The sequence below is a fragment of the Spodoptera frugiperda genome, chromosome 20 (genome assembly GCF_023101765.2).
Source record: "Spodoptera frugiperda isolate SF20-4 chromosome 20, AGI-APGP_CSIRO_Sfru_2.0, whole genome shotgun sequence".
NCBI lineage: Eukaryota > Metazoa > Arthropoda > Insecta > Lepidoptera > Noctuidae > Spodoptera > Spodoptera frugiperda.
Genome location: NC_064231.1, coordinates 5,912,328 through 5,931,358, shown reverse-complemented (window position 1 = coordinate 5,931,358; position 19,031 = coordinate 5,912,328). Strand labels below are relative to the sequence as shown.

General features: G+C 36.1%; 1 protein-coding gene across 12 annotated transcripts in view; it reads left to right on the top strand.

Annotated features, from left to right (window-relative positions):
- The window catches only part of LOC118281882 (uncharacterized), a 173,360-nt gene extending 159,575 nt beyond the window's left edge, over positions 1-13,785 (top strand). For 4 of the 12 annotated variants that reach the window (XM_035602658.2, XM_050701701.1, XM_035602652.2 and 1 more), the window contains 9 exons: positions 1,630-1,797; positions 2,622-2,813; positions 4,338-4,403; positions 5,232-5,360; positions 6,178-6,255; positions 7,203-7,345; positions 9,738-9,968; positions 11,513-11,689; positions 12,241-13,785. In XM_035602658.2, the coding sequence (XP_035458551.1) occupies positions 1,630-1,797; positions 2,622-2,813; positions 4,338-4,403; positions 5,232-5,360; positions 6,178-6,255; positions 7,203-7,345; positions 9,738-9,968; positions 11,513-11,656 (1,151 nt within the window). In that variant the 3' untranslated portion in view covers positions 11,657-11,689; positions 12,241-13,785. The remainder of the gene's footprint in view (positions 1-1,629; positions 1,798-2,621; positions 2,814-4,337; positions 4,404-5,231; positions 5,361-6,177; positions 6,256-7,202; positions 7,346-9,737; positions 9,969-11,512; positions 11,690-12,240) is intronic. The other 8 variants (XM_035602676.2, XM_035602687.2, XM_035602695.2 and 5 more) reach the window with 8 other exon arrangements.
- The last annotated feature ends 5,246 nt before the right edge of the window (positions 13,786-19,031 follow it).

Sequence of the window (19,031 nt, the reverse complement as noted above, 5' to 3'; positions counted from 1 at the left end):
AGATGCACGTCACGTATTAATTGTAACACACAACTTTCACCAGCTATGATTTGAGCTCTATGTTACTGAGAATAATAGAAAATCCAAATCACCATCAAGTCAATCCATTAAGTCACCTTTTCAGAATTTCAGTAGTTGTTCAATAAAAATACGTATGAAATGTAATAACTACTTGCTAAACACAGTCCCCGCCCATCATAATGTCATACGTAAACAAAACTGGGTAATCTAATATCTATAGATAAGGAAAACTATCGCCCGAACAATAGGAAAAAGAAAATAGTGTCATGTTGAAAGGTAATATGGCCGTTCTATTAACAGTAACTAGGTAGAAGATACTGATCTTAATTCAAGAATATGAGACAACCTAAATAACATACACAAATTCAATTATTGTTCCAGAATTGGGTATAAACATATCCTAATACATACCATTGACATGAAATGAACAGCCTATCTGACTCGTGTATTTTAGAAACGTGTTAAAGATCAAAATCACGTCGCATCAATAATTTCTATCATCAATCATTTCCTCGATCATTACACTTTTAAGTACATGTTTTGATTAATAAAATTACATACCAAATAGTACTATTAAATAAGTATATATATGCTTCAAATAGCGTGATGAACGATATAAATACAATTTGCTTAGGTAAATCCGTGGTGGAAAATGAGAACACAGGCATTTGTGCGTGTCTTAATGTTCCTACTAAAACTACCTATTTATGAGTGGAGTCATAACGCCCTTATTGGAATGGATTAAGAGTGAATTTTGTATTTCAAATATAAAACCTTTGCTTAGGCGTACCAGTTTTTACAGAAAATGCCAGGAAACCGGAACATGATTGAAATCAAAACTATTATTTTGTAAGACGCATTAGGGCTACATTTACGTACTTAACAGTGAGAGACCGAAAACGTATTAGGTATTGATACTAAATCTGTTATTAAGAGTCACACAAATATTAAATTCTTGACTGTTATTTCTACATAATTGGAAACGTTTAAATAAATAGGTAGTCAATTTAAAACGATCAAAAGTATCAAACGATTTAAAGTCTTCTATGGGAACAATTGATACTTCACTGGAACTGACAAATTATGAATGATACCTAGTCCTTTGGCAAAAGTTTTCAAGTAGGTATCTTTTTTGTTTAAAGTTACGCATTATTTCATCAATCAACCCTCTAAGGTTAAGTTAATGTTCAAACAATTTTTGGGTCACTGGCGACCTCAATAACTTCGGCGCACCAAGTTTGAGTAGCCTATATTATAACCTCAATCAGTTCCTGTTTAAACTGTTTAACTTTATATACCAAAGAAGGCGTGGTCCCCATCCATCACATACTTTCGCAGTTTGCTCGCAACACGTTTACCCTTATTAGCAGCGACTCAATAAGCTGGGTAATTACGAGACTTTTAGTAGAAGTTTTTGTTGCTAACCAATTGTGTGTTTTTTTTTTTCATATATAATAATTATTTACCCTTAAATGAAATGCTTGCGTTCAGGGAACCGTCTTTTAGTCTGCCTACTGTTTAGTTTATACAGTTTGTTTTAACAAACCGGCAGACTTTGAGTTTATTATAATAATTTGGTGAAATTAATATTGTAACTTTTCTATACAGGTCACACTCGCCAAGGGCTTCGTTGTCGATTATGCAAATTGAACGTGCACACTGACTGCATGCCACAAGTCGGCAGGTGTCAGACCAAATCTCGACTCCTGCGCCGACAGAAGAGTACTTCCGAGATAGAGTCACACAGAGTACTGGAAACAGCCTTCGACGATGAAAGTAAGCTTTGCAAAAACAAAAATTTTAAGTATTTTATATACATTACAAAGGTATACTTATCTACTCTCTTTGTGCTAAATGTAATTGAACCAAAACAAAATTCAAAAGTACAGTAAATCAACCTATCGATCATTTCAATCAGATATTATTATCAGATATTTTATCCAATATTGAAATGGTACAAACATGTTTGATTAATGTAACATTTACTTGTAAGACAATGCTTTCAGAAGTTATGGTAAGTTCAGACTAAACTTGAAATTCCCATACAGTTCTTATTAGAAGTAAATTACACGTGTAATAACAAATATCTTCACGATAATATGTATGATGTTCGGAAACAGGATTTTAACACTTTATGCCACGAATAGATCAAATCATTTTGAAACTGAAACTGAGAACACAGCCTCTGAAGCATGCAAAAACACACAAAGATCATATCACGCATAGCTATGAACACAATCGGAAGCTAACCTCACGTTGTCCAGGGGTGGAGGACGGGTGGCTGCCGGGACAGAGACTTACCAAGATCTCATTCAAGGGGTCTGTCGAGTTCGATGATGATTTCGATAGCTACTGTGACTCGGGTACGGTATCAGACAGGAGTGACCCCTGTGCACCCTCCCGAAGCCGAGCGTTCGATATGACTAACAACACTCAACGTTCCTCTGCCCAACTACAAAATACTGTACATAAACGGTTTACCTACTAACAAGCGAGTTCCAGACATGATACCACCTCGCGCACACAATAACAGTTCGAGTATCACTAAACTATCGTCGTATAGCGAACCTGAATCTAATCGCATTTCGCTCGATGCTCAGAGGAGGAAGTGGATCAGACCTACCAAGTTCTGAAGCGGGCCAACGAAATTGGGAAGCCGGGCGGCGGCGGGGAATCGCGCGGGGGACCTGTAGTACGCGTGTCGGCCCCGGACGAGACGCCGCCCGCGCGCTCACCGGCGCGGCCCTCCGCAGGCCTGGCCGTGGCGCCGCAGCCCGTCTCCTCTAGCTCAGGTCTGGCGCCGCACCCGAGCTCGCTCGCTTCTCCGCTCGAGTCGCGCCGTAGGCCGATAGCCGTGCGCGTCGCAAGTCGACGCGCGGCGGCCGATCGGCAGCTTCACTCAAATTCACTCGTTTTCAGTAGTGTCGAGTTGTTTTTTGCACGCATTGTATAGTCGCGGGCGCAGGACGGGGGCGGGGTGCGGTCGGTACTGAGCGCTGCTTGTCGATAGGCGGGGCGACGCGGCCCGACGGCGGTGTGCGGCGGAAGCTGTTCGCCGGCGTCAAGAGTTTGTCCATGTGGGGCTCGCGGTCGCGCCGCGGCTCGCCGCAGCACCGGTCCATTTCCCTGCCAGAAAGTACGCGCCCACGGCTGCCGTAGCTCATCGCTCTGTCGTCTCACAGCTTTATTTGTCCCGTCTTCTGGGTTACGGTGCCACGTTTTCGTTGTGTGTTCAGTATTTTTTGTTCATTTATTTTTATTTCGCGATTGCAGTGTTAGTATAGAATTATAGGACTAAACAATAGTCGAAGCTCGGCAAGCACCTTAGATGCTTTATCCTGTCCCTGCAGGGTTCATTTACCTTTCCTGAATAGGTATTTACTGAAAAATTCAGTCAAGCGTCATATTTGATCCGAACATATCCCTTTTTCCCTATATTCAATTTTTATTTGTTTTATTGTATTTATTTGTATTTATATGTTGCTTTTATTTATTTTGTTTTGTCCGCACATTGTCTTTGCAGAGACGGAGGTGACGACCACACGACCTTTCGGACAGCCCCTATGTTTAGTTAACGAAAACGGCGATCCACCGCCTTCAATTCTCAAGTCCACAGCGAGCGTCCGCAAGAAATGATTAGCGAGATAGCAAACCCAAGGGATCGAGATCAATAATCATATCGCCTCGTAGGCAAGAGCACTGACTCAGCGCGGCAGTTTGGCATGTCCTCAATAACCGCTTCTCGGATGTCTTTGTTATAACTACCCCGAAGCGCCCCGCGTACTGTGATATATATAATTATATTGTTACTGTTACAATAAATGACAAAAATTAAGCTTCCTTTTCTCTGATTACCCTCGAGCACTCTGTTTTACTCTTGATTCGGAGTCGTCTGTACATTTATCTGCGAGTGCGTTTTGATGTAAGTGGTGCATGGCTTAAGGCGGCGTGCTGATGTTTGCATGCGTTTTGACATCGGCAGTTACACACCCGACACGATACCTCTCTTCTCTTACTTGCACTCACTTGTCACTTGCCTTCCACGAGTCAAACTCCACTTCTATCGTTTCACGATGTATCAAGCTCACGTTAACCTGTAACTACCACGCCGAGCAAAACTTCACAGAACACGCCACTCTTCAAATACTAACCCTACCTACCTAACCGCTAATTGACTGAGGTTTCGTTTGGTTCCGCTTCCTTTAGGACAATACCCAGCGTTTTATTTTAAAGTTACCCAGGGCACCTACGAAAGGAATAAGTAGAACTAGTTTTGAAATAATTATAGACTGGCTCCTGTTTACTTGTCCACACAGGTTCAATGAAGAATTCGAAGAGTGCCCAAATGTTGAGGCAAGCAGACCGCACCAGTCCCTTACCTGGTACCGATATTGACATCGTATATAAGCGAATCCCCGTAGATTACTTCCACGTTGTTGGTTGAGACATACGTTGCATCGATGAGCATTTGACAACAAACCTCATTCATGATGCCACATATCTGTTACTATCTGAAAGCTGCTGATGACAAGCTGTATCTGATAATAAATAGATTAACGAGCCTCTAGTTGTCACTCAACTTTACGCGTCACAACTAAAGAGTAGCTTTCACTATAGTAGTCTACTTACTACTTCTATCTGTAGATGTTAGGTGTTTTTTTACTATCGACTTACTTTTTGCATCTGTAATCTTCTCTAATTCTAACTTTGGTTCGCACTGCTTAAGCACATTGAATTCTAGATCTATTTTTTATTTTATTTTTATTTAATATTATAGTTTGCTTGTATTCTTGATATCGTTGTTAACATACCTACATATATAACAAAAAGACTTTACCCACAATCCTCAACAAATCTCTTTGTTTTACTTGCGACCTCGCTATGAAAGCTGGAGAATACTTTACAAGTGCACGAACTTTGAAGTTGAAGATTGTGGATAAGACAGTCTTACAAATATCAACCTTTGGAGTCATTAAAATTCAGTTAACTTGGATACTTGCCCCACAAAACAAAAATTTGTTATCATTTCACCGATTAAGCTAGACATTCCTACAATCCTACACTTACAAATTAATTAAATTCTTGTCATTACAAAACTCGTAACGCAAATTACAGTACATGAATACATTCACACTCGTTTAAAACTGAAATAATAACAAATGGTGTGGGTGAGTATTAGATTGTAAGCTCATACTACATCCATTTTATAGCGCCGCATTCTCCGAGACGTCAAAAGTTGAACCTTAGGATGAAGAGTTTGTCGCTGGACTCGCCGGAGTGTGGTGAGCTGAGACGGCGGCCCGCGCGCGACCAGACCTCGCAGGGCAGCCGCGTGCTATGTACGATCTGACAGTAATACATACGCCTGGGTCCAAATAACCTCACGCTGCTAGCATTTATTGCTTCTCAGAGACTCTGTTGCCTGTCATCTACTAACTATCCCAAGTAGCCTTCGGTTACATGAAGAATTCTTTACAGTAGTTGAGTACGACACGGCAGTTGCAGTTGCTTATCTATACCGCATGTCACCTATTAGTTTCTTGGTATCGGAAAGAAGAACACATAATTTGAGATAGTTTGTAAGATGACATGAGCGTCTCTGCTTTACGCAAAAATTCTCCGCTTTAACGCTACGTATGCATGCGGAGCCACTCACAGCCTAAATGTCAAAAGAGGTTTGATAGTTTGGCTGAAATTTGGTTCTTTGGACTCTGGTACTTGATGTCAAACTGTGTTGTAAGCACAAGCAATGTTCACCTCTAAAGTCTATCCCTCCGGCTTAGCTTGTGTGTGTTAGTAAGTTGGTAGGTACCCAATGGTATTTATTCTGTCTAGACATTCTTGCAGTATTCGAGGTCGTTATGTTTTGAAAAATGAGCAGCTAACAGTGGATTTTTCGTCTCGTTCTTGTCTACATGTTTATATTATTCCAATACAAACGTGAATAGAATTTGTAACAAACATTGGCACTCAAGAAAATATCGAAATTCAACCATAATCATAATTTGTACTGTTACCACGAGATCATAGAAAAATCAAATTAATTTGTCATTTCAATTTTGTACACTCACTGTCAACTTATTAGATTATTTCCACGATCAAACCGTAAGTAAAGTCTTCGGCATGCTATTTATGTTTTATTTTTATCTTTTCTAGGTAACTGCAGAGCAGTTTGCATGAGGCATGGCTTTAATAGAATTAATAACTACGCGATTCATAGTTACACTCGTTCATGTATGTTATTATTTTGTTTGAAATATTTTATCCGAAAAATAATGTTCGTAATAGTAAACCGAAAATTCATCATAGATCATAGTAAAGCTTCTATAAATCGTCCAATAACGCTATTGTTGTCAAAGATAATAGATAACATAATACCCTGTGTAAAGATCACATATTCATTAGCCTTATCGATTTACTGATACAACATTGTTTTTCTGCGTTATTTAATAGATAAGTAGCTTTAATCTAATAAGTCTCTCGAGTATTTATGACCCTTTTAACATTGTGACGATCTGTGCATGTTAACATGTACCTATACTATCTGTGAATAACACTCACCTGTATCTCACTTGATTTTTAATAACTATGGTACTGTAATACACCAGTTGTTAGCATAAAAAGTGATTAACAGTTTACCACTGAAGATAAAGTCTTGTCGTATGCAGTGCATCTTGTCTAACACGATTTGGATTGAAATATATTGTTTGAAAGAGCCCCCTTTCACAACTTAGACAATGTAAAAATAAAAAGTTCATGTTTCAAAGCTAAAATCGCTTAGGTAATTATTCCAAGTTATGAATGGGTACGCTCAAATTAATGGGATTCGTTGACAATGACCATATTCGCATAAACATTAGCCAACTTTAAATTTTAATTATTATCTTAATCTAAGCTTAATTAACAAAGTAATCCAAAAGGAAACAAACGGGATGAGAATAACTTAAATATGGATTCACAGTTGGCTAAAGTTTAAGGAACTTGGGTGTGCTGAGATGTTTAAGGTCGAGATTAAAAGACGTTGTTTAGCACGTTTTCGGCATCTATCCTTTCTTGTCACACAATTGATTTTGTTGGTGAAAGACAAGGAGAGGAGTATAGCCAAGAATTATGTGCTGAATAATATTTTAATTGGCCTAAGTGTGTTTGTAGGTATATATGAATGATGTTGATATGTACAGCGCCGTCATCGCCAGTACACAGCCGAAGGATGCTTACTGCTCGAGTGGGACGCATGAGCAGTGTGGAACTACCAGATGAGCCAGACAAGAGCCTGTCTTCTAACAGCGCCAGCCCGTGCCCTTCGCCAGTCAAGCAGATGAGCGTAAGTACTATTATAATAAGTTTCTGAACCCTATGAATGCGTTTCAAAATAGTATTGTTCATTCCTATAATAATTATAATAGTGATATAAGTCGAATACGTACATTTTTACCTTCCTTGATCACAATTACCTCAACTATTATGTACAAATACATGTATATTTAATTTACCACGAGTATATTTATAATTTGGTAGCTCATTTTGTAGGCCCAGTAATTCTCTTTACTTTCCACTTTATTGTTTCGTGCGACTATTTTTCCTTTGACTCACCAGAAAATAAAGATTTATCTATCTGTTTACCTAATTCCTTATATTTCCTGGTCCGAGAACTGGCACACGGGCATTTCTTCTTCGCCACACCTTCGTTACGAAAATAGATCGTATGTCAGGCAAGCAACGGGAACTAATGCATGGAAACACATACAAACGCGACTACATAATTTAGCTTTTGTTTTGCACTACTTTTTATATTATTAGTGATAAGGGTTTGATCTGTCGCGTCACTTCGTAAACAGTAAAAGCCTTTGAAAAAATAAAGCTTTCCCTGACATGTAATGTATACCTTTAACAATAAAAACTACAGGTAGAGTTTTCAAAGTTTTTTTTTTAACTTGTTTTTGTGATTAAATACTGATTCATAACTGATAAGACTGCAATTAAAAATTACTTCGAGTATTCCTACTCAACCCACTTGTTTTTATTTCATAAAAATCTTTTGTTACAATTGACCACACGATGGGTACAATTGTAACAATAGATCTAACTCAATTTTTAGGCTTCGTTTATAACATTAGTCAATTACGAGTAAAAAATACTTTAAATGAATAACTAGTGCCCCTAAATTCACTAATTATTTTTATAAAAACCAAATAGATTTTACACCAGAGCGCGCCAAACAAAATGTGTTAAGTCTACCCTAACGAAAATAGATCGTATGTCAGGCAAGCACGGGAACTTGCATGGAAACACATACAAACGCGACTACATAATTTAGCTTTTGTTTTGCACTACTTTTTATATTATCTGAGATAAGGGTTTGATTTGTCGCGTCACTAAACAGTAAAAGCCTTTATTGACAATAAATACAGTATTCGGTATAAACTCATTTATCTAAAAATCTACCCACTAGAATTCTGTTTTGTAATAGAAGTATTTTTTAGACATTAAAAGGAAATATTTACTATATTTTGCGTAGACGTAAGACTGCTATTATGCCAGTAATGGCCGTCACAATGTATGCGTGAAAATAATTCTATGCTTCTTATGGTTAAAAATATATTTCGTGTTTTGTTCTAAAATATGGTAAAGTTGCCATGTTTTACGGTACTCATAAAGTACTCTACCACCCAATATAACAACCTTTACGCTTAAATTTTAACTTATCTATTGTGTTGGAGATTGTTGAGCTGTCACTCCCTCGCCCCCAGGGTAAAAAACAAAGTTCAAACACGATAACACTTTTACTGCCATCTACAGTCATAAAATTCTTTAAATAGAATGTATTGACGAAATGTCATGTACTACACTCCACAGGGAATATCGGAGACATGACATGGAGATGTATCTCGTAAATGTTTCAGGGCAACGAACTTACAAAATAGAGTACGCAAAATACTGCAATGTTAAATGTTCTTGTGTTAAAATAATTGGATTCCAAAACATTTTCTAATCCACTCGCTTAAGATATGTTTTCTATTCATGAATCAACCGAACGAGAATTCTTAAATTTTCCTAGAGAAAATTCTTCCATTTCTTACGAATCGTTCTTTGGCTACAATTCTTATATTGTAAGCAATCTTTAAAAGTAATGTAGCAGACAAATACAGTGATTTAACAGCAAATGATATGAAAGCGTAGTTGTGATTGTGGACTGTAGTAGCGACCAGAGTTGTAGCCTTGAACGTGTCATGTATATTTATCAAGATATTTTCCGTGCTTATACCTATCTGCAGGGACAAAGGTACAAGCAACGTATTCAAGTGTTATTGTTTCTATCTCTACTACTGTTCGAAATATACGTATCATATTAAATGTATTTTTAAAGAATTTATTTTTCTTTATATTATACTAGCTTATACATACAACATAATATAACTACGTATATTTTTATTACATTACCTACAATATCCTTCCAGAAAGACAGACTACATCTGCCCCTGTAATATAAACATACGAATTGTCTCGACTTTGCTCCGATATCAATGATTTACATACTCGTACATAATGAATCGATTGTCTCGAACAGTGTAAATACCAAGAGATGTACCGATTTCCCACCTGTAGCCAAGTAATTCTTTTGTTTTCTTCCTCTCAGTAGTACATTAGGCTTTATTCTAGGCATGTTTTAGTCAAAGACGGATTGTATACAGTAGAATCCTCTTTTCTTTCCTCAGAAACATCAACGCCTTCTGCCAACTAATCTGTACGTGGTCCTGTACAACTTCAAGTCACGTCATGCCGATGAACTTGACCTTAAGGCGGGCTACAAGGTCACCGTGATCGACACTTCGGACCCCGACTGGTGGAAGGGCAAATGTCTCGGAAAGATTGGATACTTCCCCTCCAAGTACTGCACTAAGCTTCAAGCTGGAGAGAGGGCTTTGCAAGTCACACATAATCTTCAGGTACATATTTACATAGATTTTATATTTAAGTATGTAGGTAATATCCATTGCTATACACCACAGCGTCGTCTTTATATCTTATAATAGCAAGTCTGTTTACCATATCAAACTCAAGAATTCGAAAATCTATTTTGTAGTTTTGTTTTCGAGTTATTTTCATAAGACAGATTTAGAAGTAAAACTTTTTTTTTGTAAAGAAAAAATTAATAGAATAAAGCACATTTGAAATCTTAAAATAAATTATTTATTTTCATTCTTTTATGTGAAACAGTTTTCTTTGATATCCGCAAATTTTCTATAGACAAATATACTAGTAGGATGCAGATAGAAAGCTATATTCTTCTCAAACAATAGCCCAAGAAGCCCAAATGCAAATGAATTGAGTACACTCGTAAAACTAACTTAATGAATGCAATTCAGCTCCATTGTATTGTATTCTGTCTTTGTGGCGAACGGAAGTCCGAGCGATGAAAACTCAAGGTTATTGTTGGTGCATTGTTTGCAGCCTACACTTATGTAACACGTTTGACAGCTGCATTGAATAAATGAAACTGTTTCGACTTCATAACCAAGATCAACTATTAACGGTGAAATGAATTTACAATGACACTTCACCTAGAAAAAAGAGCGGCACAAATATTTAACGAAAGTACTAGAGTAGTAATAATTTTAGATTATAATGTAGACTAACTTCTTCCCAACTCAGCCCCCGCTACCGAGACAAAAAGTAGAAAATTCACCTTGATTAATAAAGTACTAGAAGCATTTAATTGATTCGTAACTGTTCTATGTATAGACCATGTTTAAACATCTAAATTCTAAATATTTACCCAATCATCTAGTCTATTCTGCATGTAGTTACTATCTATAAGAAATAAGTTTAATCTCTGGCACGAAGCCAATGTAAGATGCAACGCAATTTAAAACTTTAGTGAAGAGTTATTGACGGCTCGGAGTCAAATGGTACTTAACGTGGACTTGTGATTCTCATGAAAAAGCAGCCTCAGCCACTACTAACTATACTTTAAAGAAGAATTTTTCATAATTACCTATAAAATGTATATATAAATGAAAAAATAATTGGAAAATAAAATTATCTAGCTGAAGGCTTAAGTTCATATTTCACAGTGTATACAATAACAAAACTTGAGAGGAAAATCATTAATGGACACCCTTTATACATATAGATATAGAAGATATTTATACATATAGAAGAGCGATTCTCATTACAGAAATCAGAAATCATTAGGTATGTGTTATGATTATGCAACGATTTGTTTCGTAATACGTTACGAAACATGACCCGTAACAGTCAACTTGGACTTCTTTGCCAGACCTGTTCGGCCCTAAAGGATGAAGTAGAATTAATTGATATCTTTTTATAGACAACTAGTGCTGTCACTCCCAATTTTGGTAATGTCGCCTCTGTAAAAACTTAACTCCTTTTGGAAACTAGTAAACTCATAAGACAAATTCATAATCAAAAGTTTTCTAACATGTACTTTTTAACAAATAAATAAATAAATTTGATTTTCAATCCGCAGGTGTCAGATGGCGACACAGGTATGATGTTGCTCCGTGACCAGATCGTGATCCAAGTGGGTGAGGAGGTCGACGGCATGATGCTGATCCGCTCCGGCGACAACCGCCAGGCGGTGTGTCCGGTCAAATTTCTACAGGAAGTGTGACGCTTCAAGCTGCCCAATTTCGATTTTATGAGAGTAAGTAAAAAAATTATTATTATGATTTTATACGCGAGTTGTGTTGACAGCCTAACGTACACATTATAGATGCTGTAAAGCTACCGGCCTCATAAATCACGACGTGAACAAACAAACAAAATATTGCCTATATTCTAACTATTCCAGAATATAACACTACACATTATCCACCACATGCATATATGATACATACACTGAGTACGCTTGATTGGTTGTCAAGTGTCAGCTGCTAATGCGTAATTAAATTATCAATACTAATAACATCTAAAGCCTCGATAAGTACGCGTGCTACAGTCAAAGTACCCATACAAAGCTTACTCTGTAATGCAATATCAACCACGTGCTTCACACCAATCACGTCTGATCTAATGGGATTAACATGTGTGTCTGAGCCAAATCAATACACATACACAGTGGTACTAATTTATAGTGTGCGGTCAATATACACTTCGTAATACGATTTGCAAACCACGTGCATCAGAAGATTAACGGATTAAACTTCGCAGTGGACGTAACTTTGTTTTAATATGTATGTATGAATATTTTTTCAGAAACGCGGCTCCCTAACTGACGAAACGATACCAATACGATCTATACCAAAAACAGTCCGAAGTGCTCCTGTAACGCCATGCGACAGCGAGACGTCTACGTGGTCGGATCGGAATCGTAGCAAGCACGGCTACGACTTACCCTCAGGATACGCTACGAGCTACGGTAACTACGAAAAACCTAGCTACTCCTATGATAAATCAGGCTACGAAGCGAGCTACGAGGCTTCCACTTCTACGGCATCGGGGTCGCAAAGTAAAGGAAATTACGATTCGGGGGTTTACGAGAAGGATTACGACACGTCGTACGACAAGGCGGGATACGACGCGTCGTACAGCAGGGGGGCTTACGAAGGTTCTACAGGGTACGACAAGGGGAACGAGTCGGGCTACAAGCACGGCGCGGGCTACGAGGCGGAGGGCGCGTGGTGGCGGCGCGGGCTGGGCGCGCGGCGCGCCTGCGGCCGCTGCGGCGCCAGCTCGGCCTCGCGCCCGCTGCGCATGGCGCCCTGCGCCGCCTGCAGCGGGGCCGCGCAGCCCGCGCCGCGCCCCGTCATGTCGCGCGACCGACCATTGCTTTTCGTTAAGCAACTCTTTTTGTAATTTTTATAACTATGTATTTCGCTAATATCAATGTATTTCGTTTTCTTTCAGTAGTATAAGTTTCGATTTTTTGGTAAGCTTCAAAAGTGGCTATTCGAATTTAAGTATACAATAGTATTTTGTCATTTTGTAACTTCTTTACTTATATATTGTATTTGTACGCTTGTGTAAAGTTGAGTTTTTAAGTAAATTGGGCTTATTGCAGTAATGATTAGGTATGACACACGGCCTACATAAAATATTACTTTTGGTAATTTTCTTAATCTCCCAATTTACATAATTTTGTAACATTATATAAATTATATGTATATTATACACATTGTATTACGGTCCATTTACGAAAATTACTTGGCTACATATCATTTTTTGAACAATGTGATTTAAAATTTAAATTAATTTAATTGGGATATAAAATATATACTATTGTATTGGATAAGACTTATTTACAAAAAGCGTGATCTACAAAGAGATACTTTGCACATTTAATAATTATATGTTGTCAATAAATTTAAATGTTTCGAATGCTTAAAGCTAACCACAATAGTGTCAGAGTTAGAGAAGATAGAGAAGAGTTAGAGAAGTGATAAGAGAATATTGGTGGTCGAGTAAAGGAGAGATAGTATGTATAATAATATTAGCTTATCGAAGTTTAGATTAGAGCCGCACGTCGTTTAAGTTAAATATGTACGTGTATTAGTTGATTGCAGGAATGTTTAGTTTAGACTAGCCCTACATCGTAGACTTAGCCTGTGACATTTGATAAGTAATTAGCTTATGTACCGTGGAATGGTGCCCGTACTATTTATTTACACTATATTTAACGATACAATGTAAGTCGTTAGTCCATCGTTATCATAATTGTCTCAGACTGATATCCCTTTCTATAATCTATTGCAAGTTTGAGTCTATAATGTAATTTTTCTTTCAAATGTGGCTTTCTATTTGCCCTTTATATCAGCAACATATGACACTTTCTTACACTATATATAAATAACTGAATTGTACCGAAATACTAAAGTCGTTTTAAGTTCAAAGCGGACATCGGTACGGTACTTTCCTTTTTTTCTGTCATCGTCCAAATACTTAAATTAATTATTTATCAAATAAACCAACAATAACATAACCAAGTCGATGTACTTAATGTTATAATTATAATTATTAATATAATAGACTATCAAAATAATATCAAATTCGTAATTATTTAAGCTAGGTAGTCGAGACGTTTTGTCATTGGGCGGGAAATTAGTTGTATGGCATAATTATTATATTATAGTTAAATGAAGAATACACTGCTCCGTTCATAAAAGAGATATTTACATTCATAGCACATATACTACATGTATTATATATGTTTTTTTAATTATATATGAGCTTTATTTACACTTTATTGTGTATGAATACGGTACAGCTCGGGACCCAAGAGCTAAACTGACGCGGCACTACACTGAGGATATCCCAGACATCAGCCTGTACGAGATTAGGATGGCTCTCAAACAGCTTAAAAACAACAAGGCGCCGGGCGATGACGCAATCACGTCGGAACTTCTGCGAGCGGTGGAAAACCGATACTTTTAGTCCTCCAGAAGCTATTCAATTCCGTCATACTCGAGGGAACCACGCCGGCAGCATGGCAACGGAGTGTGGTGGTTCTGTCCAAATACTTAAATTAATTATTTATCAAATAAACCAACAATAACATAACCAAGTCGATGTACTTAATGTTATAATTATAATTATTAATATAATAGACTATCAAAATAATATCAAATTCGTAATTATTTAAGCTAGGTAGTCGAGACGTTTTGTCATTGGGCGGGAAATTAGTTGTATGGCATAATTATTATATTATAGTTAAATGAAGAATCTTTACACTGCTCCGTTCATAAAAGAGATATTTACATTCATAGCACATATACTACATGTATTATATATGTTTTTTTAATTATATATGAGCTTTATTTACACTTTATTGTGTATGAATACGCATATTCTACCATATATCTGAGCATAGGCATAAAGATCTGGCGCCAAAGATATCTAACCAAATACCTACATAAGTAATTAATATGACAGCCAATTATTATATTATGAATTGTCGCGTTAATCATCTTGGCTGACACGTTTATATGCGTGATTTAAATACCTAGGTTAGATTTATTTGATTATTCATTTCTTAGCAGCTTCTGAACAATTATGTTTTCGCGTTGCATCGCATGTTGTTGTAATATTATGTACTTATCTATATTTTATTTAATACAACATAGCCATTAGTTTCTAATATTTCACCTCGATACAGTCTTAAAATAGTAAACATAGTATATACGAGATTTAGACGATACGCATTAAAGTGTTGACTATTTATTTTATTTATTAGAGCTATAAGTATATACCTATACACATGAGTGCTATTTTTCATAACCTGACGTTACATATTTTTCCTATACTAACCTATATATTTCATTCGAATAATATATTTACAACTTTTCTCTATTCCTATTTCCTTCAAAAGTATATTTATTTTCAGAGAAAATCATCGTGAGAAAAGATATATCCTAAATTATTGATAACTTTATTAAATGTTAACGCATTATTTCAGTTAACACGTTAAGCCGTCCCCTGAAGTTTTAAGGATATATACGTATATGAATATATAAAATATATACATGATACCAAATTATTGTAAGATGCACATTACATTAGCTTAGTACGTAAAACGTAATGTAGGCTCGTTGAGAACTTAGTGGCGATTCGTACTATACCCGATGTCGATGAAAGAAATATATGAAGATGTGGACTGTACTTAGTGAATGTTGGTACATGTATCGTATACTGCAGATGAAACCCTGCCATTCTATTAAGGCATCTTAGCGTTTTAGACAACGTTACATTCTAACAATTAATTATTTTTTGTCGAATGCGGAAGGCGGTAGCAATTACCTACTAGCGGACAATTTAGTCTATTCGACCTTCTAAGAAACGCCGGTAAATGGGAATGTCTTGAAGGCAATTTTATTAGAAAACTAATCTCAACAGAAAATGTTTAGTTAAGATATATCAGATCTCAGAATTATTATGTCTTTAGCTGTCACTTAAGCCTTAAGTATGAGTCAGGTTCCTTACAAATATATTGCATTTAATGCTCTCGAGTTATTTACCAAAAATGCTTTTTGAAAGTTTATTTATTGAAGGAATACTTGGCGTTCTGTGACCTGAAATGTATACTTAAGATGAAGAAAATATCTATGGAAACAGATATAAATAACCTATACGTAAGAAGGTATGCACGTACTAGGTAGCTAGGCAAAATAAAGTTTAAATAAACCACAAATATACATATTGTGCTCCATTTACTGATGTTAAGTGAAAACTTAATTTTCATACAAGTTTTTAGATCTTTTTAAAATGTTACTTTAATAAGTAATAGTATAACCAGATAGCATCTCTTACTGACTTGAAGTACTAATTATTCTTAGAAAAAACAGTGTCCAAAAATAACTCCAAATAAAACGATACCTCAAGCTAAACTATTAGTTAAATTTTCAGTAAATGTTGCACGACCAGGCTGTAGATTTAAGGAATACTACTTTATAATATCTATTACGACAAAATATGGAACATTAACCGCAGCTATAAAAATTACATTCATAATCTTATTCATTTTGTGTTCGATCTGCCTAAAACAATACCTTACAATCATAATACTTTCAGATACTAAATGAAATGAAAAAATTGATTTATCAAAAATGTAGACAGAATATTAACTTTACTTCTTTCAAAGTATATTTGCTATCTACTGTTATTTTGCCTTACAAAAGGTTAATTTAATAAATAAATCATTTCTTATAAGTACTACTTATAGTATAAATATATATATGGCAGATTGAAGATTGATAGTTATGTAGAAGATAAAAATACAAGAAGTTTATGTAGTAACCGTATGGAGTCATTCGTAGTCGTAGCAACGTGCTACGTATCTGTAACTACCCTGTAGCATAGTTAGGTGTTCGTGCTAAATGTTCTAAGATAAAACACTTATAGAGTATTCCACTTTAAACTGTTGTACCTTTATCCATATAAATATTCGTTATAAGTATTAAAAAAAAAGACGAAAAACGGAACCAAATTAATGAATATGTATTAGAATAGGCCCTAGACTACCTGCGAATCGAATCCCAAGTGAGATGTTTGTATCGTAATTAAATGGATATTTTAGTAATATATAAGTGATGATATATTGCGTATAATTATACCTAGTCGATGTTTTGGTCTGTCTCTAACTATGAAGTATAACAACTACTTACAAAATCGTGATTTCATTCTTATTCGGTACATCTTTACATTTACATAGTTTGTTTCTTTAAAAAATATCTAGTGGTTTCACCCTTTTCCTATCTCCATGTTGTTCAATCGCTTAAAATACGTATATAATAAAATCGTAAATTGCCAATGAAATACTTGGCCTATCTACTTGAAAAATACTGTTCTGTTTAGCTAAACGAAATCCTTAATCTTATAGCTCCTCATTGGATATATAGACACTTACGTATCGGTTAAAATGAAGTTGTAGGTAAAGTAAATAAGTTTGTGTTGGCTTATATTTCTCATGTTGTGGTAGTAGAAAACATTTATTTATTTTTCAGACTCTTCCATTAAATATTCTATCCTCTATAATCTTGCCTATGTAATAAATTAAACTATATAATCAAAATAAAATGACATTTTTAAAATTGTATTGATAAGATTGTATTCAATTGTTTCAAATAAAATTATAATACATATAAAAAATATTCCCTAATTATACTTAATAATTATATTCTAATTTAATCCCAATGCAATTTAAGTGTGAAGACTGAAAAATCAAATTGTTGTAAAGTTTTTGGACGGAGTAATTATACTTGTAGTTAGAAATGGCCACACTAAAATGTTAATCGTGATCACGAATTATCCAATGAGCTATTATTGTAAGTAACACCCGAGTAGGTTTAGTTAACTGCAGTTTACGTGACTTATCGTTTAGTTTAGGCAACGAGTGCTCGCATGGGTAACATTAAACATTGTTTAGAAGAAAATATCAATTGTCGCTTGTTTTCTGTTGAAGGTGCGTTAATTTGAATCCGGAGTTTAATGAGAATGTTGTGTTAGAAATAAAGATTGTGTCTTGATACTGAAGTTTCAATTAAACCTTATTCGATTGTTTATCTACCCAAGAACTCTTATAGGTATTTATTTTGTGCCCTTACTCTAATGTAAATTTTGGCAATGGTGAATAAAGAAAATTACCATACATTACCTTTGAAACGTCAGGAGCTATGTTTGCTAAAAAATATTAGATTCACCTTTGTCTAACAGACAAGGTTATTTTAAATTGATACATAGCACCATACCAATGATTTTGCCCTAAATACTTACACTCGCTCTAATTGAAAACATTTCAATAATCTAATTTACCAACGTCACCTAGTGTCTAGAATGTCAGTAAACAAAATGACAGTGCGAGTACCGCATGTAGCCGGCAGATGGCGTTACGTGTAGGTGTAACGTTCCAAAGTAAGCATGCGTGCCTTCACACATTCTAGTGATGCGAGACTGATCTACTGCAAAGAGCCGTCGACAGATGCACAGCTGTTGATCAGAAGACATTATCATCTGTATGGATGAATGTAGATTAAACACACTAAAGACGAGTTATCAATATTATTCATTCGTACACTAACTATATCTCTCATGCTCAGAACAAACTTAATTTTATGAAATGTAATTTAATTACGTCATACTTGAGAAATTCCATAATGTTAAATTATAAATTCCAACGAAAGTATCGAACCGAAACAGCGTGTTATGCTACATGCGCAGGCCGGCATGGCGGCAAGTCGCTGCCGAGTGGCGACCCTACTCCTCGCCTCCACGCCATGTGTCGATAACCCTGCAGCAGACGCGGCTTACCAACATCACGCCTGCGCCGGTGACGTCTCTCAGCGGCGGCAATAGCTTGGACGCATTCCAATGAATTCGCGAACGCGTCGCGACACTTTCTTATTCTCTAAACTAGCCTAAAAAACCAAATAACAAAAACTTATTGCTACAATATAATAAAATACCATAGTTACTTATTTTTTTTACCTTTAAAGTTAAAATGTTATTTAATGTGGCTGTAGGAAATACGGCGTGTGCTACTCCAGTGTGCCGCCTCT